The 23,770-nt window shown below is 45.0% G+C and overlaps 1 protein-coding gene across 2 annotated transcripts in view; it reads left to right on the forward strand.

Annotated features, from left to right (window-relative positions):
* LOC138677169 (limbic system-associated membrane protein-like) overlaps positions 1-23,770 on the forward strand; it is a 64,112-nt gene that overhangs the window by 35,320 nt on the left and 5,022 nt on the right. For both annotated transcript variants that reach the window (XM_069767082.1, XM_069767083.1), the window contains exons 3-6: positions 11,114-11,410; positions 15,764-15,997; positions 21,231-21,488; positions 23,334-23,594. In XM_069767082.1, coding sequence (XP_069623183.1) covers positions 11,114-11,410; positions 15,764-15,997; positions 21,231-21,488; positions 23,334-23,594 — 1,050 coding nt within the window. The remainder of the gene's footprint in view (positions 1-11,113; positions 11,411-15,763; positions 15,998-21,230; positions 21,489-23,333; positions 23,595-23,770) is intronic.

Raw genomic sequence — 23,770 nt, forward strand, 5'->3', positions numbered from 1 at the left:
TGCGTCCGGCCCTAGTGAAGCTGATATCACCTCACATTTTTCCGGTTGCTGTATTATATATAATGAATATAGCCACGGATCCGGTATCCGTCTTTGCGCCTGTTCTGGGTAGTGATTAATGCTACCCGGTTCTCACAATGTCCTTTTTCTCTGTCCCTCTTCTCCTCAGGCCGGTGATTTTGGCCTGGAAACTGTCACAGGGCTGTTAGAGATTCAACTGTATGACCTCTCACTTTCAGCTCCTTAGCCCAACTGCCAGTTCTTCTCTCAGACCAGAATGGATCAAGGGGAGTCTCTGGAGCTCCCCCTTCTGGCCGGAAGTGGTAGTGCAGTTTTGCTATCTTAATATTTGTATTTAGTGTCAGTAACTATTTTTGTGGCAAATACCCCTAGGGGTGCCACATTCCCCCTTAGTTAAGAACAGTACTCCGGGACTGTGGGACGATAACATTTTGACATAACAATTAATATGTACAGAGTCTTAAAAATGAAAAGTCACAAAAATCACTCAAGGAAACAAAAATAGAGTTCTGTAAAAAGTCACTTCAAATAGCGTCTATTAATACAGTTCTATCCTTGAATGTACTCAATATAAAGTCTAAAGAAAGTTCAAAAAGAGCAAAAAGCAAAGTTCAAAAAGCAGTCTTTCCGGAGCTTTGATTTAGTGCCTCCAAGCTGATAACAAGTTCAAGAATATGCAAGAAGTTCATACAGACAAGTCTCTGTAGGTACTGGGCTTAAACGTTGCAGACTGATAACAATGACTATACTACATTTTCTGTTTAACTATATACGGCATAACATATACACAATTCACATTATGAGCTTTATAGTTGGTAATCTGCATACCTGGTCGGTAATTGACCCTGGGTACTACGCTGTGATCTACGTAATAGCGGTGTCTCTTCATGTGGTGTACTACTGTCTACTGCGGATGTAGTATCTGCCCGCTCTGCTAAAGATAATTCCATAACTATGGAGTTGGCAAGTCCACCGTGAATGGGATTACTCTGACCAGGAATCTGTTCTTCCTGGCCTGGAACCTCCTGTAGTACGGGGTCAGCCTCTTCCTGTCTTGGGACTTCTGGTATTGGGTTTGGTGTTGGGTAAAAGGCCACCATGGGAACCACTACTGCACCATGGTATGTTAGTAGGGTTTTGGGAAAGTCTCCTATACAGGTGTGATACGCTTCCTCTTCTTTTTCCTTTACTGGTTGAACCTGTATGGGTTGAATAACTTCTGGTTGTGGCTGGACAACGTCTGGCTCTTTCAATGCTTCCGGACATAATTTAAGATTGTCTCTTGACACTAGTACAGATGTTAAGCCTCCGTTTTTGCTAATGAGACACATTTTAGGATTATCCACTCTTGTTGGTAAAACTGTGTAGGGTATGGCTTCCCACTGATTGTCCAGTTTATTGGTTCGACGATTTCTCTTGAGCACTTGGTCACCCGGTCTTAATGGGGTCGCTAGAGCATTCTGGTTGAAAGTTCGCTCTTGTCTTTCTCTAGTTTGCTGAAGGATTCTTTCCACACTCTCTTGCACTTGGCGATACTGCTTTTGCCGTATGATATCCCAATTGGAGTCTTGAACTTCTGCGTCTGGTTTCAGAATTCCCATTTCTAGATCGATTGGTAATTGGCCGGGTCTTGCACGCATAAGATAAGCTGGGGTGCAGTTGGTGGAGCTCACCGGGACATGATTATACAGATCCACTAAGTCAGGCAATTTCTCTGGCCATTGATTCCTTTCTGTCTCAGGTAAAGTCTTTAGTAGGTCTATTACAATATGGTTCATCTTCTCGCATAAGCCGTTTGTTTGTGGATGATAGGCCGTCGTCCTGATCTTTTTGCAACCATACATATTACAGAATTCTCTGAAGATCTCTGATTCAAAGGCTGTACCTTGGTCGGTGAGAACCTGTTCCGGATATCCATGGGGTCTACAAAAGTACGTTTGGAACGCTTTGGCTGCTGTTTTTGCTGTCAGATCTTTTACGGGTACTACTACCAAGAAGCGTGAATAATGGTCCACGATGGTCAAGGCATAGACATAGCCGGACCGGCTTGGTATTAACTTCACGTGGTCTATGGCTACAAGTTCAAGTGGTTGTTTGGTGATTATGGGCTGCAGTGGTGCTCTTTGGTTCTTTTGATCGTTTCTTCTGAGGTTGCACGGGCCACAATTTCTGCACCACTGTTCGATTGATTTTCTCATCCCGACCCAATAAAATCATTCTCTTAGAAGTACTTCTAACTTTTTCCAACCAAAGTGACCAGCACCATTATGGTAAGCTTCGAGGACCATCTTGACATCTTGTTTAGGCACGATAATCTGCCAAACCAATTCATGTGTTTTCGGATTGGTGTACCTTCTACAGAGCTTCCCTTGATACAGGAACATTTTGCCTCTCTCTTTCCAGAGTTGATGCGTCTCTTCTGGGGCATCCTCATCGGGATATGCACTTTGCTCAGTTAACAGTTCCTTCACCAACTTCACAGCCGGATTGCTGTCTTGGGTGTCAGCCCATCTATGGTGTGCTAACGGATTAAAATTCACCTCTTGTTGTTTCTGATAGGTACTTGACTGATGATGTTTTGCCTTGGGATGATGGAAGGCTGGTAGTTCAATTTCTTCAAGCTCCCCCGTTTCTTCTTCTACATCTCTCAAGTGTGGCATCCGGGATAGGGCATCGGCATTTCCATTCTTGCGACCTGCTCGATACTTGATTATGAAGTTGTAATTAGATAACCGGGCTATCCATCGCTGTTCTAACGCACCTAATTTGGCTGTGTCCAGATGGGTCAACGGATTGTTGTCAGTATAGACAATAAATTCTGCAGCGGCCAGATAGTGTTTGAAACGTTCAGTCACAGCCCAAACTACTGCCAGTAGTTCCAATTTGAAGGAGCTGTAATTTTCTGAATTTCTTTCAGTTGGCCGGAGCTTTCTACTTGCAAAGGCGATGACTTTCTCCCGACCTTCTTGCTTTTGTGACAGCACCGCTCCTAGTCCCACATTACTGGCATCGGTGTAGAGGATGAAAGGTTGATGGTAATCTGGATATGCCAGAACCTCTTCTCCGGTTAGTGCCTTCTTTAATTGTTCAAAGGAGTCTTCCCTTTCGTCGTTCCACTGAAAAGGAGGGTTTCGGTTTGAAGGTTTCTTCGTCTGCCCTACCAAGGTGTCTTGCAAGGGTGCTGCCAACTTGGTAAATCCTTTTATAAATCTGCGATAGTAACCCACCAATCCCAGGAATTGTCTCACTTCTTTTGCGCTGGTAGGTCTTGGCCAATCCCTTATGGCGCTTATTTTCTCGGGATCTGGTGCTACTCCCTCCGAACTCACGATGTGTCCCAGGTACTGTACCTTTGGCTTGAGAAGGTGACATTTGGATGGCTTGACTTTCATGCCATACCTGGATAAGGCTTCGAACACTTCTGCCAGGTCTATTAAGTGTTGTTCGTATGTCTTTGAGTAGACGATCACATCATCTAGGTACAGGAGGACGGTCTCGAAGTTCTTGTGTCCGAGGCAGCATTCCATCAGCCGCTGGAAGGTACCGGATGCGTTGCAGAGTCCGAACGGCATGCGATTAAATTCACATAGACCCATTGGTGTGGTGAATGCCGTCTTTTCCTTATCTCTCTCAGCCACAGGGACTTGCCAATACCCGCTTGTTAAGTCTAAGGTGGAAAAATAATTAGCAGATTTCAAAGCAGTTAAGGACTCTTCTATCCTAGGCAAAGGGTAGGCGTCTTTATGGGTGATGTTATTAATCTTCCGGTAGTCTACGCACATTCTCATGGTTCCGTCCTTTTTTTTGACAATCACTAGAGGGGCCGCCCAGGGGCTACAGCTGTCTCGTATTACCCCGGCCTGTTTCATCTCCCTCAGCATATCTTTTGCACACTGATAGTGAGCGGGCGGTATGGGTCTATATCTTTCTTTTATTGGGGGATGGTCACCGGTGGGGATTGTGTGTTCTACCCCTTCTATCCGTCCGAAGTCCAATGGGTGTTTACTGAAGACTTGTTCATATTCCGTCACTAGCCTATACACCCCTTGTTTTTGATGGGTAGGTGTTGAATTTATGCCCACGTGTAGCTGTTGGCACCAATCCTCCATTTCTCCATCTGAGCCATTGCCTTCCACCTGACAGGTTGGTTCTAAGGGCTCAATGGTTGTGATGGCATTGTTGTCAACAGTATATAGCTTTGCCATTGTAGCATACCTTGGCAAAGTGACCTCTTCCTCTCCACAGTTCAAAAGTCGTACCGGCACTCGTCCCCGGTGTACCTCGACTATCCCTCGTGCTGTAAGTATAGTGGGCCTGCTGTCGGTGTACACTGGTTCTATTAAGGCTTGATAATCTCGTCCCTTAGTACCAATGGCTGCTCTACACCATACCAGCATTTCTGTTTTTGGTGGGATTACAATAGACGTTGGATCACTTACCCTCACACTGCCGATTTCTCCACCTGCAACTTCTACCTGTTGCCTTAACATCAATACTTTTATTTCCCTCCGGAGAACTCTCTGCTGGCAGGATTGGGCAGTTTCAGCAATTTGCTGTAAGACAGAAATGACTTCGGCAAAGCAGTTCTCTAACACATTCATTCCTATCAATACAGTTGGTTCACAGTTCCGCCGGTCAACATCAACAACAATTATACCCTGTTTCTTCAATTCTACTTTACCAATCTTTATGGTCATCTCCCTGAATCCTAGTTTCGGTACCAACTTACCATTACTGGCCCATATATCTAGTTCAACATCAGAGGGCCCTTTATCAATATCTGCATCAGCCCAGTACCTCTTATAAAGGATATACGGTATAGATGAAATCTGGGAACCTGTGTCCAGCAAAGCGTTGAGGGGCATTCCGTCCAGCACGATAGGGATAATGGGTCGTCCTCCGATGTACCTGTCGTGCCAGGGTGTTGGGCCTTGAAAGTTCATTCCTGCGAAGCGGCCCGCATTCCCAGGGGATTCCCGTTTAAATCACAATCTCGTGCAAAGTGGCCTGGCTGCTGGCAACGGCGGCAAATGGGCTGTCCATCCGGTTGGTAGCGGTCGCGGGGTCGTCCTCTCCATGTCGGGTATCTCCGGGGTCTCATCCATGGAACACCTTCTCTACGGTTTGACAACTCCATCTTGGGTCCTCTCATCTCCTGCATGGTTTTAGCCATTGAAGCAACAACATCAGTTAAAGAGTCAAGCTTTTGTTGAAGAGCCTCATTAGTACTGGGCCCCAGGGGCTTAGCAATGGCCCCGGACATAGCTGATGTCACTGGTACTCCATGTTGTTGAGGAGCCTCTGCCATGAGTTGCGCAGGCTCCTGATCCCGAGGTGCCGCTGCCAGCTGGAGACGTATAACGCTCTCCTTTAATTGGGCAAATGTCAATTCAGGGTTCTTAAAAACAAGCATGCTCACATGCCCCCGGTGAGAAGGGGTGTAGAGTCCCTCAATAAATTGATCTCTTAGCAGTTTATCCGCTCCAGTGTTAAAAATGGGTTCAGCCAGTGTAAGTGATTTAAGGGCTTCCTGCAGGTTTAAGGCAAAGTCTCTCACGCCCTCATTAACTTTTTGTTTGCAATTAAAGAATCGTACTTTAGCTTTGCTGCTGGCAGTGGTTTCAAATGTAGCTTTTAATCCAGCAAATATGCGTTCAACAGTGCCTTTTAGATCAGCTGCCCATGCTGTGACTTCTCGCTTAGCATGGCCACTTAACAGCATCATCAGGAGACTAACACGCTGGACTTCACCCACAGGGAACATGTCAAAATGGGCCAGCATCTTTTCTCTGAAATCGTCAAGGGTATTAGGCTCACCTTCATACATTGGAAGCCATGGGCCACCCGGGGTATATGGCATCAGCACCGGCATGATGGGCGCCACTCCTTGCACCGCTGCGCTACCGGACTCTCTATCGACACTCTGTCTTTCAGCTGCATTAGCGTCGCCGGGTGCTACGGCGTCTCCGTGCTGCGACATACTGTGCCCCCTTAGTTAATCCGGACCCTTCCGGTCCTCCGCTTCCGTCAGGACAGTGTAGATTCGTTCCGCTGTGCAGCAGGATCGATTTTCCCCTTGCTCTGATGTCAGAGCGCTCAGCTTGGTGCCGCCCACAATGACACGCCCCCTGCTGCTCCCACCCACCGCGCTCTGTAATGGCGGATTCTGAAGTTTTTCAGTTAGACTGGGGCTCAGGTGATGGCGTAGCTCAATTAACAGTCTCGTGCCTAACGGTTATGAGGTGATTACCTCAGGGGATGGCGGCCATCTTTACTCCATTATAACCAATGGGGAAAAGTCACTTTCAATAGTTTTCAATGGGAAATGGAATTTTCTTTAATAAAGTCAATTTTCAAGATTTTTCATCCAAGTTTTCACAGTTTTGGGCTCCAATCACGGCACACAATACCCGGTATACGGGCTGGCTAGATCCTGTTCGTGACGCCAATTGTGACGCCCAGGAGACCGGGATACCCAGCACCGGACCAATGGGGTCTGTCTCTTGAGGGGGATGTCACGGGTGGCTTGACCCGGTGCTGTGGCCTCAGGCAATGCACAGTGTAAGGGGTATCGTGAGGGGACAGGCACTTACTTGATCCGCAGCAGGTTCTCCCAGCGGTGATGATCCCAATCCTGGATAGATGGCTATTGTCCAAATGAAAGACTGAGGCACTGAAACGTTTAACCAGTTTACTTTAACATAAAAGGATTTACAACCAGTCCTGTCACCGGAGTCTGTATGGGAACTCTGAGTTACTTTGACCCTGCCGGGGTCTTCGCCTCTTATTGTGCGCAATTTCTGTGTGGCCCTGCTGCTGTATGTGAACTGGCTGCCGGCCCAATCTGTCCCCTCCGGGTCCTGGTTCGACGGGCAACCCGAGTCCTTTTATCGGTTTACCCCCTCCGGAAGTACCGCTGAATTCTGTGTCTGTTGCTGCGTCCGGCCCTAGTGAAGCTGATATCACCTCACATTTTTCCGGTTGCTGTATTATATATAATGAATATAGCCACGGATCCGGTATCCGTCTTTGCGCCTGTTCTGGGTAGTGATTAATGCTACCCGGTTCTCACAATGTCCTTTTTCTCTGTCCCTCTTCTCCTCAGGCCGGTGATTTTGGCCTGGAAACTGTCACAGGGCTGTTAGAGATTCAACTGTATGACCTCTCACTATCAGCTCCTTAGCCCAACTGCCAGTTCTTCTCTCAGACCAGAATGGATCAAGGGGAGTCTCTGGAGCTCCCCCTTCTGGCCGGAAGTGGTAGTGCAGTTTTGCTATCTTAATATTTGTATTTAGTGTCAGTAACTATTTTTGTGGCAAATACCCCTAGGGGTGCCACATGTATAAAACACTATGTGGTGCTCATAATACTCTATGGAGAAATATAGGGGTCTCACTATGCTATATGAAGCAATATATGGGGTTTATTATACTGTATGGAGCATTACATGAGGCTCAATATTCTGTATGGAGCACTATGACGTGCCCATAATACTGTATGGAGCAATATATGGGGCTTAATATACTGTGTGGATCAATATATGTGGCTTATTATACTGTATGGAGCAATATATGGGGCTCATTATTCTGTATGGAGCAATATATGGGGCTCATTATTCTGTATGGAGCAATATATGGGGCTCATTATTTTGTATGGAGCACTATGTGGTGCCCATAATACTGTATGGAGCAATATATGGGGCTCATTGTACTGTATGGAGCAATATATGGGGCCCATTATACTTTATGGAACACTATGTGGTGCCCATAATACTGTATGGAAGACAATACTGTCCGGTTTCTGAGATATTGATATCACTCATGTAATGTAAGAAGTAAGTGAAACCTTTGGCATTGTACTATATCTATATTTCTCTGCCGTATCTGTGCATCATGTATTGTGGTATGTGTTAAAAAGGCTCACTGAGATTCTTTTGCCCGGGGCCCACGAAAACCTAGAGTGGGCCTTGCCACTGGGATATTTCTAGGTAGAAACTTTCCTCGAGAGAATCAACAGGTAATCTGGTAGATGTCATCCATTTTATTCAGCGAGTTCTCCAAATCTGCTAAATGACGCAAACATCCATTCTACCAATACATGGAAGCCCCAAAAAATAGTAAAATCATTAGCATAGAGTCTTTTCTTATGGCATTACAGAATATAAATGCCCTCCACCCTCTCATCCTGCCCGGTAAGGGAGACCTAAAGCTTTAAAATTACATTTAATGGTACCCATCACTAGATTAATGCTGCCCGAACCATGGACATCATAAATCGGAGCTTGGCCGCACATTTGCACCAGGTACAGCATAAGGGAGAGACCTGACTAGTCCGATGATGTCCCTGGCAGTTGATTGACATTTTTCTCCCTATGGTTCTCGTCCGTATTTTCAAACTATGTTTTCTCAGTAATGCGTCATTTAAATGCCAGCATTGAATGGTTAACAGCCGTGGGCAGAGCTCAGTTCTGGCTGTGGCTGTTGAACACAGATGCCAGGTGTTGAGTTTCCCCCAAATCTGCCACTTGAGGAGCGGGCTCAGCTCCTGAGCTTGCTTCACACACCTCAACCCACATCCTGATGGAAATATGTATCATGGGGCTTTAAAGGGTTAAAACAGTAAAGGGGAGATGGGTCCCCTAAAAATCAAGAAAGGCGAGCTACCCTTGAACCATGTATGAAGCAGTAAAACAATATAGAAATTACCCAAAAAATAAATTGATGCCCAAAAACCTATTTTCAACAAACAAAACCCCTATTCCACCATAATAAATGCTATGGAGTCATCTAATAATAGTTTTATTCGTTCCCTCGGATTGGAGGGAACCGTCTGGTGGTCCAATGGTCCAAGGAGAATCACCTGAGGTTTTCCAAAGTACGGTATGTCTCCCGGGCACAAGTCCACTGTGGTCCAGATGAATCATCGATGTACTTTACTTTAATCTAGTAAGGAATTTAGCCAACAATTTAAGAATCCCCAGGGCATGCTGGGATACTCAAAATATAATCGGAAATAAATAAATCAATTTTTTTTAAAAGCAGGCAAGATGTTGACAGAGTGGAGAGGGAATGGTAGGATTTATGTATGAAAACCTCCTATGGTTTAGGATCACCTCTTTAAATGCCGGTCACATTGAGAATAATTGATGGCTTCAAAAAAAGCTTAGGCTACGTTCACATTAGCGTTGCGCCGCCGTTGCGTCGGCGACGCAGCGGCGACGCAGCGGCGACGCGCCCCTATGTTTAACATAGGGGACGCGTGCGTTGGTTTGGTGGCGTTTTTCGCCACGTGCGTCGTTTCCGACGCTAGCGTCGGACGCAAGAAAACGCTACATGTAGCATTTTCTGTGCGTCCGATTTTCGTCAAAAACGACGCACGCGTCGCAAAACGCGCGCGTTTTTGCGCGCGTTTTTACGTGCGTCGCGCGTTGCGTCGCCGACGCAGGGCGGCGCAACGCTAGTGTGAACCTAGCCTTAGATGCTATTTTAGAAGAAAATAACGAATACTTAGGCAAATGTGTAAGATTCTTTTCTGAATGTTGATCCAGTCGAAAAGATATTTGGAACCAGGAGGGAAAAACTTGTTCTTTTAGGGTATGCGCACATGACGTCTTTTTTTCAGACAGATCCCTGAAAAAGCATGTCAGAGAAAATGAACTTATTGTACAGCAATGTAAAATCGACATTGCTGCTCACGCGCTCCCTCTTATTTCACTTCTTTGGAAACATTAAAGAGATTAAAAGAACCCCTGATGAAACATTGGTGAAACGCGCGTCGGGTCTTTGGTGGGTGAGCTCATTACTTATATTGGAAATTAGTAGTGATGAGCTAATATACTCGTTACTTGAGATTTCCCGAGCACGCTCGGGTGTCCTCCGAGTATTTTTTAGTGCTCGGAAATTGTTTTTTTCGCCGCAGCTGAATGATTTACAGCTATTAGCCAGCTTGCTTACTTGTGGGGAATCCCTAGCAACCAGGCAACCCCCACATGTACTCAGCCTGGCTAGTAGCTGTAAATCATTCACCTGAGGCGATGAAAACTAAATCTCTGAGCACTAAAAAACACTCGGAGGACACCCGAGCGTGCTCAGGAAATCTCGAGTAACGAGTATATTCGCTCATCACTAGAAAATAGCCCTAAATATATTTTTTTATTATTTGTGTAAACACCTATTTTTTATATGATTCACTATGCACTGACTCTGCCCTGTGTATACTTATATAATTGTTTTAGGGGTTTCCCACATCAGCTCACCCATTAAATTTCAATTTTGTTTCTGTATTTTTGGGATTGTCTGTACCCATTGTTCTTAATTGTATGTTTAATAAAATTTTAACATTTTCTTAATACTGATTTGACTATTTCTGTTGTGGCATATATGTTTTCTTTGGTTATTTTATATTTGGTGCCTTCTAAGGACACATTCATTTGATAGGGTTATACATTTTGGTAATTTGACGTAGGCAACATGTTCATTCGATAGGTGACTTCATTTGGAAGCAGCTTAAAGTTTCCCGTAATTGGGTTGGACTTGATGGACATGTGTCTTGTTTCAAACTTACTAACAATGAAAGAAAGACAGAACACCATTGAGCAATAGAAAACGCAGTACCCTGGTCAGCCATCCACTTTGTTACCCCTTGGTCACTAGACCAGAGCAGTGCGAATTTCCTCCACTGGCACTAAAATATTGTGATCTCTAGCCTCCCGAAATGTCATGACATTGCCTTGTTATGAACCGTTGACCAAAACTGGAGTACATAATTCATCTATGGCCACACCAATGCAATAATATTTTCTTAACCAGAAGTCGTTCCCTTTCCAATACGGGGCAATATCGATTAGCTTTCGATGCAGCAGACTGGCATTGAGGGCCATACCTTACTTTATATTAATGGAACTAATTGCTTCTTCATTGCAAATTTTATTCCAACATATTTTAGATTCAGACTTTGATCCCAACTTGCTAACATCAAACTTGCATAGCATTTTTGTGCCCATTTAGCCCCTTTAAAAAGCCTCGTATGCAATTTTAGCTTCTGCTCAGTGGCTCAGTCCAATTTATTGTAATTGACTTTCCTCTTTTTCTAGAGACACCTATTCTACCTATTCCGAAACTGAGTTTTGAAGATAATATCATTGAGGATGAGGACACGACACTCACGTGCAAATTACGAGACATGGAAGGCGTGGAGGTGAACTTGGAAATAAAAGGCAACACAACGTTAACTAACTGTCAGGAAAGGAAGAAAGTAGAAGTTTCCAAAAATGAGATGTACACCATCAGAACATGTACCTTGGAGGTCACCAAAGAAATGGACAAGATGGAGTTCATATGTGAGGCTCACTTCAAAAGCCAAAGCCAGCCAGAGAAAATGTATTTACGGAGTAAGTATGGACAACGAATAACCAAGACATTCTTCTGATTAAAAGATCTCTTGCTCAGTAGAAATCTAGAATGACTGATAAAGTTGGCTTGGACATTGACAAGTTTACAATTTTATCTACTATAGTTATAGCTGAAATAGTAGCTAAACCTTTTTTTTTTTACATCATTTTATATTAATTCATTTTCTTCCAATTTCCATGCTGCTGAAAGTGCTGTTTTATCTGCCTTGTTCATGCACTTAGAGTAGCTGATTTGACCTCAATCTGTATCTGATATCTTACTCCAGTGTGCGCCCCTCTGCTCCGCTCCCTCGTACGTAGGCGCTATTCACAAACCATACACTCTCACTGTATGAGTATGGGGGATGGGAACAGACAAACTTACACTGTTTCATACAGCTGCAGATCAAATCAGCTACTCTAAGTGCCCGAACAAGGCAGATAAAACAGCACTAACAATGTCGAATTTGTGAGAAAAGGATGCAAAATGAAGTAATAAAATGTATTACAAAGCTCATAATTCAGTTAAAAATAAAGTTTTCTTAGACTTTTAAGGATGTCCCAGCTGGAGTTCACATCCATAGAGGTTGCGATGGTGAGACACCCCTTAATACTTTGAGGTCTTGATGAAAAATCTACATCATTGAGTAACATGGCCACTGGTTAGCATTCTGGATATGGTGAAATACTGGGTAATGTGGAGACTAGAGAAGATTGTAAAGATAGGAAAATTCAGGATAAAGTAAATATAGGAGAAGACATTTATTGAGGAGGTCCAGAAAGTAAAGTTGTGTACTAGTCTTGTGAAGATTGTAGAATTCTGGGTAACTTGGTTGCCAACAGTCTTAAATTTGCTAGGACTAATCTGATTTTTCACAATCAATCCCAGAAAATTTAGGAATGTCCCAGACTGGATGGTTTACGGTTTGTGTAAGTCCTGACCCAAAGTGAGCAGGAGCAGCTCTATCTGGTTCTGGTAGTGTGGTCTGGTGGTGAGCATCAAACTATCACAATTTGTCAATAGAAATGCTGGTAAGTATGGGGCAATGACACTATAGGCCGGCACTGTGGAAACTGTGCTGATTTGATTACTCAGGCTTTGCGCCAGTATTCTGATTAATAAAGTTTTAAGAAAACTCTTTGAATAATGCAGTCTGGGTAATGAGACTATAGACCAGCATTCTGGGCAATGAGACTATAGACCAGCATTCTGTGTAATGAGACTATAGGCCAGCATTCTGTGTAATGAGACTATAGGCCAGCATTCTGTGTAATGAGGCTATAGGCCAGCATTCTGTGTAATGAGACCACAGGCCAGCATTCTGGGTAATAAGACTATAGGCCACCATTCTGGGTAATAAGACTATAGGCCACCATTCTGGGTAATGAGACTATAGGCCAGCATTTTGGGTAATGTGGCTATAGGCCAGCATTCTGGGTAATGAGACTATAGGCCAGCATTCTGGGTAATTGCAGCGCCCCAGAGATCTGGTCGTTGCAGTATGACACTCTGCCGCTAAGGGGAGTGATGGTACGTCTGATGGCACTGAAGGAATTCTACTGACCAGGTATCACCAGCACACATTACACTTCACACTCCGGCCACTAGGGGGAGAAAAAGGCTTTATTTATTGGGCCACTCTTCACACTGGTAAAACTAGGGGTTGGATAAGAAGTTAGTCAGAAGCTGACTGGGTTGGATCGAGGCAACATCCCGTGGCAGGGGGTGTTGCAGGGAGAAGACACAGGGGGGTCCCTGTCAGGTGTGGGAACCTGGCAGGTGCCTAGCGAACAAAGCAGAACGTTACGGAACCGCGCCTGCACACCCCGCGGCGGTATCCTAAGAAAGTGACACGAAGGGAAGGATATTGTGGAACAGTGAGAAAAGAGATCAAGTACAAAGGAGAGCCAGTAGGAGTCGTGCCGTGAGACCGAGGCAACATCCTACTGAGGCGCGTAGCCGGTGGCCGGTACACCGTGGGAGTAACTGACTCTAGGCCGCCTTACTTCGAACTCCGCAGGACAGTTAATTATAGGTTGGCTGTCTACCCTACTACACCTACGAAGACATAGGGGGCAACGCGTGGAGAGGGGCGTCTCTAGGGTCCCGGAAGAGCTCCGAGCCTTCCCGTCATACGGGTGCGTCCTAGCCATAACATACCTGGGGGACGAGAAACTAGTAACATCTGGAACAAGCGAGAGAGAATTAGAAAGAACGAACGAACGAGAACAGAAGTTGTGAGGTCTATTCCGAATGCTCAGCAGGGTAGGACTACAACACACAGTCGCTAGTGGTGGGCACTGATTTCCACCTGCAAAGGGAACTCTGGATGTGCCCATCAGACTGGCCGGTCTCAGATAGCCCTGTTAAGCGTGCTCTGGATTGAGGATCCTGAAGTCTTCAGTAAAGAGGTAAAGAGACTGCAACCCTGTGTCCTCGTTATTGCTTGCACCTCACACCATCACCATCCACCTTACTGGGAAGCCCTGGGGACATACTTCACCTGTGGGAAGGTATACCATCCAGCTGCCATTCCATCACCCCAGAGGACCCCACAGCAGCGTCGGTCACCCTGACCGAACACCACAGGTGGCGTCACGAATCCCTGACAGACTGTACCACCTTTATTGGACACCCCTTAGCAGGGTCGCGGACCGGGTCTAGCCACCGTGACAGCCTCAGAACCGAACCAGAGAGGCCCGGTACTGAGAACTCGTGGCCCTGTGTCTGGGGGCACTCCATAATGAGGCTATAGGCCAGCATTCTGGGTAATGAGACCACAGGCCAGCATTCTGGGTAATAAGACTATAGACCAGCATTCTGGGTAATGAGACTATAGGCCAGCATTCTGTGTAATGAGACTATAGGCCAGCATTCTGTGTAATGAGGCTATAGGCCAGCATTCTGTGTAATGAGACTTTAGGCCAGCATTCTGTGTAATGAGGCTATAGGCCAGCATTCTGTGTAATGAGGCGATAGGCCAGCATTCTGTGTAATGAGACTATATGCCAGCATTCTGTGTAATGAGGCTATAGGCCAGCATTCTGGGTAATGAGACTATAGGCCAGCATTCTGTGTAATGAGACTATAGGCCAGCATTCTGTGTAATGAGACTATAGGCCAGCATTTGGGTAATGAGACTATAGGCCAGCATTCTGTGTAATGAGACTATAGGCCAGCATTCTGTGTAATGAGGCTATAGGCCAGCATTCTGTATAATGAGGCTATAGGCCAGCATTCTGTGTAATGAGACTATAGGCCAGCATTCTGGGTAATGAGACTATAGACCAGCATTCTGTGTAATGAGGCTATAGGCCAGCATTCTGGGTAATGAGACTATAGGCCAGCATTCTGGGTAACGAGGCAAAAGGCCAGCACTCTGGGTAATGAGACTATAGACCAACATTCTGTGTAATGAGACTATAGGCCAGCATTCTGTGTAATGAGACCATAGGCCAGCATTCTGTGTAATGAGACTATAGGCCAGCATTCTGTGTAATGAGACCACAGGCCACCATTCTGGGTAATGAGGCTATAGGCCAGCATTCTGGGTAATAAGACTATAGGCCAGCATTCTGGGTAATAAGACTATAGGCCAGCATTCTTTGTAATGAGACTATAGGCCAGCATTCTGGGTAATGAGACTATAGGCCAGCATTCTGGGTAATGAGGCTATAGGCCAGCATTCTGGGTAATGAGACCACAGGCCAGCATTCTGGGTAATAAGACTATAGGCCAGCATTCTGTGTAATAAGACTATAGGCCAGCATTCTGGGTAATGTGGCTAAAGGCCAGCATTCTGGGTAATAAGACTATAGGCCAGCATTCTGTGTAATGAGACTATAGGCCAGCATTCTGGGTAATAAGACTATAGGCCAGCATTCGGGTAATGTGGCTAAAGGCCAGCATTCTGGGTAATAAGACTATAGGCCAGCATTCTGGGTAATGAGACCACAGGCCAGCATTCTGGGTAATAAGACTATAGGCCAGCATTCTGTGTAATGAGGCTATAGGCCAGCATTCTGGGTAATGAGGCTATAGGCCAGCATTCTGGGTAATGAGACTATATACCAGCATTCTGTGTAATGAGACTATAGGCCAGCATTCTGTGTAATGAGACTATAGTAATGAGGCCATGTTGCCAGCACTAAGGGTAATGATGCCGTGGACCCACAGCCCAGTTAATGAAGATATGGACCACCGTTCTGGGTAGTGAGAATGTAGGCCAGCATTCCAGGTAATGAGGTTATTTGTCAGTATTCTGGGTAATGATTGCTGATATTGAATAATTCTGAATAATGTGGTTTTCCTGTTGATACTAATTGTTTTTCTGTCTTCTCCATTTCCTCTAGGTGAACCTGATTTTACAGACTGCCCTGATAAGCAGGTTTGGATAGAAGGACGGGAAAGCAGCTTCCACTGTAAGGCCACAGGATACCCATTACCCAATGTGACTTGTGCAAAAGGTCCAGCTAGATTCATAGAGGGAGAAAACTTCAAAGCACTGAGAAATATGACCGGCACTTATACCTGTGCCGCTATAAACTTTGATAAAGTTTCCAAGCCCGTTGAAGTTTCCGTTCAGTGTAAGTATCTCTCTACCCAGCAAAGTGGACAAAATGTACAGGGGCATCAAAAATACTGAAATATTGTACCAAGTTGATTTAGAAGTGCTGTATGGAAAACTGCAGTGCTAATATTGGGCACTTATGGGGGCATTGCTAGGTACTTAAAAGCTTAGAGCGTAAGGCTACTTTCACACATCAGGTTTTTGGTTTCAGGCACAATCCGGCAAATTTGCTAAAAAACGGATCCGGTGTACATAGTGAAAAAACGGATGCAAACTGATGCACCGGATCCGTTTTTTTAGCTGGATCCGGCTCTATGTACTGCGCATGTTTTTTTAGTTCCTGGGCATGGTTCTATGTACTGCGCATGTTTTTTGAGTTCCTGGGCATGGTTTTTGAGGGGGAGAGAGAGAGAGAGGGAGAGAGAGAGGGAGAGAGAGAGGGAGAGGGAGAGGGAGAGGGAGGCACCTGAATTTGGAGGGAACAATCTTCAGCCATGGAGGCGGGGTTTTGGGTGTTTGATTCACCCTTTCCTTATCCGCTGGCTGCATGCTGGGTGCAATATTGGATTGAAGTTCATTCTCTGTCCTCCATAGTACACGCTTGCGCAAGGCAAAATTGCCTTGTGCAGGCATGTACTACGGCAGACAGAGAATGAACTTCAATCCAATATTGCAGCCAGCATGCAGCCAGCGGGTAAGGAAAGGGTGAATCAAACACCCGAAAACCCCGCCTCTATGGCTGAAGATTGTTCCCTCCAAATTCAGGTGACAGAGTCCCTTTAAGCTTCTTATGATAGTAGGCATACAGAGAATGTGGAAAAAGAAAGGAGGGATTACTGACATCAGAGCTGGGTGGGAAGATAGGTAGAAAGGGAGGAAAAATGTCTAAACAGCAAACCTTATTGCATAGTAATGCAACAGCTACAATACTGTATGATTCGCAAGTCACTGGGCAGTGCGAGTGACGTACAGTATGTATTCAGTGACTGAGTGGCACATGTACAGTATGTGTTCAGTGACTGAGTGGCACATGTACAGTATGTGTTCAGTGACTGAGAGGCACATGTACAGTATGTGTTCAGTGACTGAGTGGCACATGTACAGTATGTGTTCAGTGACTGAGAGGCACATGTACAGTATGTGTTCAGTGACTGGGAGGCACATGTACAGTATGTGTTCAGTGACTGAGAGGCACATGTACAGTATGTGTTCAGTGACTGAGTGGCACATGTACAGTATGTGTTCAGTGACTGAGTGGCACATGTACAGCATGTGTTCAGTGACTGAGTGGCACATGTACATTATGTGTTCAGTGACTGAGTGGCACATGTACAGTATGTGTTCAGTGACTGAGTGGCACATGTACAGTATGTGTTCAGTGACTGAGAGGCACATGTACAGCATGTGTTCAGTGACTGAGAGGCACATGTACAGTATGTGTTCAGTGACTGAGTGGCACATGTACAGTATGTGTTCAGTGACTGGGAGGCACATGTACAGTATGTGTTCAGTGACTGAGTGGCACATGTACAGCATGTGTTCAGTGACTGGGAGGCACATGTACAGTATGTGTTCAGTGACTGGGAGGCACATGTACAGTATGTGTTCAGTGACTGAGTGGCACATGTACAGCATGTGTTCAGTGACTGAGAGGCACATGTACAGTATGTGTTCAGTGACTGGGAGGCACATGTACAGCATGTGTTCAGTGACTGAGTGGCACATGTACAGTATGTGTTCAGTGACTGGGAGGCACATGTACAGTATGTGTTCAGTGACTGAGAGGCACATGTACAGTATGTATTCAGTGACTGAGTGGCACATGTACAGTATGTGTTCAGTGACTGAGTGGCACATGTACAGTATGTGTTCAGTGACTGGGAGGCACATGTACAGTATGTGTTCAGTGACTGAGAGGCACATGTACAGTATGTGTTCAGTGACTGGGAGGCACATGTACAGTATGTGTTCAGTGACTGAGAGGCACATGTACAGCATGTGTTCAGTGACTGAGAGGCACATGTACAGTATGTGTTCAGTGACTGGGTGGCACATGTACAGTATGTGTTCAGTGACTGAGTGGCACATGTACAGTATGTGTTCAGTGACTGAGAGGCACATGTACAGTATGTATTCAGTGACTGAGTGGCACATGTACAGTATGTGTTCAGTGACTGAGTGGCACATGTACAGTATGTGTTCAGTGACTGGGAGGCACATGTACAGTATGTGTTCAGTGACTGAGAGGCACATGTACAGCATGTGTTCAGTGACTGAGAGGCACATGTACAGTATGTGTTCAGTGACTGGGAGGCACATGTACAGCATGTGTTCAGTGACTGAGAGGCACATGTACAGCATGTGTTCAGTGACTGAGTGGCACATGTACAGTATGTGTTCAGTGACTGAGAGGCACATGTACAGCATGTGTTCAGTGACTGAGAGGCACATGTACAGCATGTGTTCAGTGACTGAGAGGCACATGTACAGCATGTGTTCAGTGACTGGGAGGCACATGTACAGCATGTGTTCAGTGACTGAGTGGCACATGTACAGTATGTGTTCAGTGACTGAGAGGCACATGTACAGTATGTGTTCAGTGACTGAGAGGCACATGTACAGCATGTGTTCAGTGACTGAGAGGCACATGTACAGTATGTGTTCAGTGACTGAGAGGCACATGTACAGTATGTGTTCAGTGACTGAGAGGCACATGTACAGCATGTGTTCAGTGACTGAGTGGCACATGTACAGTATGTGTTCAGTGACTGAGAGGCACATGTACAGCATGTGTTCAGTGACTGAGAGGCACATGTACAGCATGTGTTCAGTGACTGAGAGGCACATGTACAGCATGTGTTCAGTGACTGGGAGGCACATGTACAGCATGTGTTCAGTGACTGAGTGGCACATGTACAGTATGTGTTCAGTGACTGAGAGGCACATGTACAGTATGTGTTCAGTGACTGAGAGGCACATGTACAGCATGTGTTCAGTGACTGAGAGGCACATGTACAGTATGTGTTCAGTGACTGAGAGGCACATGTACAGTATGTGTTCAGTGACTGAGAGGCACATGTACAGCATGTGTTCAGTGACTGAGTGGCACATGTACAGTATGTGTTCAGTGACTGAGAGGCACATGTACAGTATGTGTTCAGTGACTGGGAGGCACATGTACAGCATGTGTTCAGTGACTGAGTGGCACATGTACAGTATGTGTTCAGTGACTGAGAGGCACATGTACAGTATGTGTTCAGTGACTGAGAGGCACATGTACAGCATGTGTTCAGTGACTGGGAGGCACATGTACAGCATGTGTTCAGTGACTGGGAGGCACATGTACAGCATGTGTTCAGTGACTGAGTGGCACATGTACAGTATGTGTTCAGTGACTGAGTGGCACATGTACAGCATGTGTTGCGTGACTGAGTGGCACATGTACAGTATGTGTTCAGTGACTGGGAGGCACATGTACAGCATGTGTTCAGTGACTGAGAGGCACATGTACAGCATGTGTTCAGTGACTGGGAGGCACATGTACAGCATGTGTTCAGTGACTGAGTGGCACATGTACAGTATGTGTTCAGTGACTGAGAGGCACATGTACAGTATGTGTTCAGTGACTGAGAGGCACATGTACAGCATGTGTTCAGTGACTGAGAGGCACATGTACAGCATGTGTTCAGTGACTGAGTGGCACATGTACATTATGTGTTCAGTGACTGAGTGGCACATGTACAGTATGTGTTCAGTGACTGAGAGGCACATGTACAGTATGTGTTCAGTGACTGAGAGGCACATGTACAGTATGTGTTCAGTGACTGAGTGGCGCATGTACAGCATGTGTTCAGTGACTGAGTGGCGCATGTACAGCATGTGTTGCGTGACTGAGTGGCACATGTACAGCATGTGTTCAGTGACTGAGTGGCACATGTACAGCATGTGTTCAGTGACTGGCACATGTGCAGCATGTGTTCAGTGACTGAGTGGCACATGTACAGCATGTGTTCAGTGACTGAGAGGCACATGTACAGCATGTGTTCAGTGACTGAGTGGCACATGTACAGCATGTGTTCAGTGACTGAGTGGCACATGTACAGCATGTGTTCAGTGACTGAGTGGCACATGTACAGTATCTTTTTAGTGTATAAGTGGCTCATGTACAGTACGTGTTCAATTTGTAAGTGGTGCATGTACAGTATGTGATCAGCATGTGAGTGTCATGTGTACAGTATGTGTCTTATGCGTGAGTGATGCATTTATAGTATGTATTTTCATGTTAGTATGTGTGTGACGTTATTTGTGTGAGAGACTTGTTTGTGTGTCATGAGTGGTGCATGTATAGCATATGTTCTGTGTACGAGGGGCATGTAATCTTTCTGGGAGTGATGCATATGTCCTATATGTAACCTCCTCATGTACTGCACTTGAACTTTGTGCATTTTCAACGCTACCACTCTTTCGTCCTGGACTAAGCCCACTGATTCAGTCAGACTCAGGAATGTCCTGTCCACTTCAGCAGTGCACCCGGGGTCCATTACCGTCCGTCTACACAGGTCGTTGTCCATCTTTCCCTGTACACCAGAGGACTCGATATGCCTAGCAGCCCCTATGCCAGACATTGAACTCCAGACATGATAGAAGCGTTCACTCGGGATTCCACTGCTTGGAATGATTGGTTCATATTGGCCCTAGCAGCCCACTGCACTTAGACCGCACCTTCTTACTGCACTTCCCTATCAGACTTATTACCAGGATGTGCACCCTTTTAATAACTCTAGTCCTTTCCCACTGTGGGCTAGTTCCATATATATTAACTGTATCTTATCCTTCTGACATCAATTAACTACCAACAATGTACACCAAGCATCTTATCACTGTCTATCAATATAAGAGACACACATCACTTTTCACATTACATATATAACAGCATAACACTTCACACATGGCGCCATTGTTGTCTTCAGGGGTAGGAATGGAGCAGAACAGTCCACCACTCTTATACATGTACAGCAGGTCTTCAGTGTATGAACGTTATGTATCCTTTGTATGGCAGACATGTGTATGACATTGACCGTATGTGTGCGTTGCGCACGTCATTGACTTTTTGGGCACGTGTGGAGCATGTACTGTCTGCATCCAACATACAAGTGGTGCATAACCACACACGACCTTTGCTCTGCGTCCACCTCTTTTCATGTAGTCATCTTGCAATATCTACATTGATCTTTTGTTCCCTTTTTCAGACAAGCCGGAAGTATTAGACATAAAGGTGGATCCACCCCTGCACAATGACGGGGACACCGTAACGATGACTTGTAAAGCGGTGGGTGAACCAGCTCCTAGTTATAGATGGAAGCCCCCATCATCTGATGTCCAATTCTCTGCTGACAACTCAACGATTACAATCAAAAGCCTGAAAACCAACCATCATGGAAAGTACCGATGCACCGCGAGCAACGTGCATGGAGACCACAGTCTGGAGCAGGAGCTCGTCCTAGCAGGTTACTTACAGGATAGGGATCGGAAAATGGGGTGCAGGTTTCATCTGAGCAACACAGCCATATACATACGTACCAACATTCCCAACCCAAAATTCAGGCTGTTTAATCTCTGACAAGAAGGACAACTATTGAATGCTCCCAAGTATTCAATAACTCCCCCAAACCACCATTCTTGGTCATGGTTTTGTTAAATCCCACCACTTTTGAAAATTGAAAGCAAAATTGGGGACTGTTGGCAAGTATGCATCTTCTACTTATTTATTCTTCACAAGAGATGCAATATTAATGAAGGTGTCCTATTTTGTGGAAAATGTCATTTTTCACCCCCAAATCCTATGCTAATTCATTTCTTTATATATGTTGAGAATGGCTGGAGGCATAGAGGTAAAAGATGGCTGCCTTCCATCACCACCAGTTGGACCTCAGGAGCATTCTATGGTTTGGTATAAAATAAATAGAGTCACTTGTTAAATCGCCCACCGCACCAGCACCGCCTCTTTGGTGGTCTCCATCAGCATACTTAGCTATGCATGTATGTGATCGCTGTGGTCATTGGCCTCAGCAGAGATGCCTCCATATACAGCCTTAATGAGATCGCCAGTGATTGGCTGCAGGCAGCAGTCACATGACTAGACGAGGATGACATTACTGCAGTAAAGGTCAACAGGAAGCACTGGAGCAGCAGCAATGTACGAGCGGGCGGTGCATAGGTTCTTTAATTACTTCATAAAAATCCTTTTTTATGCCAAAATTTAGAATAAAACAAAGCCTTCAGAACGGGTCATTTTTTGTGCTTTCAGTATTTCTTCCTATTTTTCCAAGAGTCATAATTTTTTATAATTTTTCCATCAACATACTGTAGCCCTATGCAAGCTTGTGTGTTGTAGGATAAGTTTTTTGGATGAAACTTTACCATATAATGTACTCTGATATTGGTTTTGTATTTCACGACAGTAAAAATGACCTGGTACCATTGTTCTCCAGATCAGTTCGATTCCCACAATACCAAACTTGTATAGGTTTAATATATATTTTAGCGGTTAAAAAAAATGTGAACTTTGTAAAAAAAAAATTGGTTTGTGGCACCATTTTCTGAGAACTAGAACGTTTTCATTCTTCCATTTCTGGAACTACGTGAGAGCTTTATTTTTGCTGGATGTACTGTAATTGTTATTGATACCTTTTGGCGGTACACTGTTTTAATCGCTTTTCCCTTTAAGGGAATCAACTAGAGGGAGGAAATTGATTTAAATTTCTGACACTGTTCATAGACATGAGAAAAAGGAAAGCAGGATGTTTTGCTAATCCTGGACAACCCACTTACGGTACATTTTTTGAGATCCTATCTGGCTGATTGACCTTTGAAGTCCTAAATAATTCCATGAGCCAGATGGGATCTCGCATGGTCATCCCTTGGACTTCTAGGTACTTCCATCAGGCAGATGGGACCTCACATGGTCCTCCATTTGACTTTTAGGTACTTCCATCAGCCAGATGGGATCTCACATTGTTCTCCCTTTGATGTTTTAGTGCTACCATTAGTTACATAGGATCTCACTCCCTTGGACTTCTAGTTACTTCCAGCAGTCAAATAAGGTATTATATTGTCCTCTGTTGGACTACTAGTTACTTCCATCAGCCACACAGGACCTCACATAGTCCTCCATTGGACTTCTAGGTATTTCCATTAGCCAGATGGGATCTCACATGGTCCTACCTTGAAGTTCAAGGTAGGACACATTTGGTGGTCTCTTTACCTTACCTATATAGGCCCTCGTGATAATCCGACCCAGTTTCCTTTTATGTATTAACACATTTTTTTGTGTCTATTTTTACTTTTTAAAGTTCAGCCTAAAATATCGGACATCAAGGTGGAACCATCCATGGATGTGTTTGAAGGTGACAATATAACTATGTCCTGCATAACCAGTGGATTCCCTGACCCCGTTGTGACCTGGCCCAAACTAAACAGTGAGGTAGAACTGTCTCCAAACAAGCATGAAATCAAAATATGGGGCATAAAGAAGAAACACGAAGGGAATTACTCCTGCACTGCTCAGAATAAGCATGGGACGGTCACTCGGAGCCGGCAAATCGTACTCGCAGGTAAAAATAAGCCAAGAGGTAGGACATAACCAATCAAAAATGGTCAGTTTGGGCTCCCTAAGGCTTTTATTAGCTCTCGAAGTAAAGCCCACAAACAAATAAAGTACTAACATAAAAGTATAACTTGAAGCTCTTGGACCCCAGTGTAAAATCTGTAAATGGGGCCCCAAACTATT

The sequence above is a fragment of the Ranitomeya imitator genome, chromosome 4 (assembly GCF_032444005.1).
Source record: "Ranitomeya imitator isolate aRanImi1 chromosome 4, aRanImi1.pri, whole genome shotgun sequence".
NCBI lineage: Eukaryota > Metazoa > Chordata > Amphibia > Anura > Dendrobatidae > Ranitomeya > Ranitomeya imitator.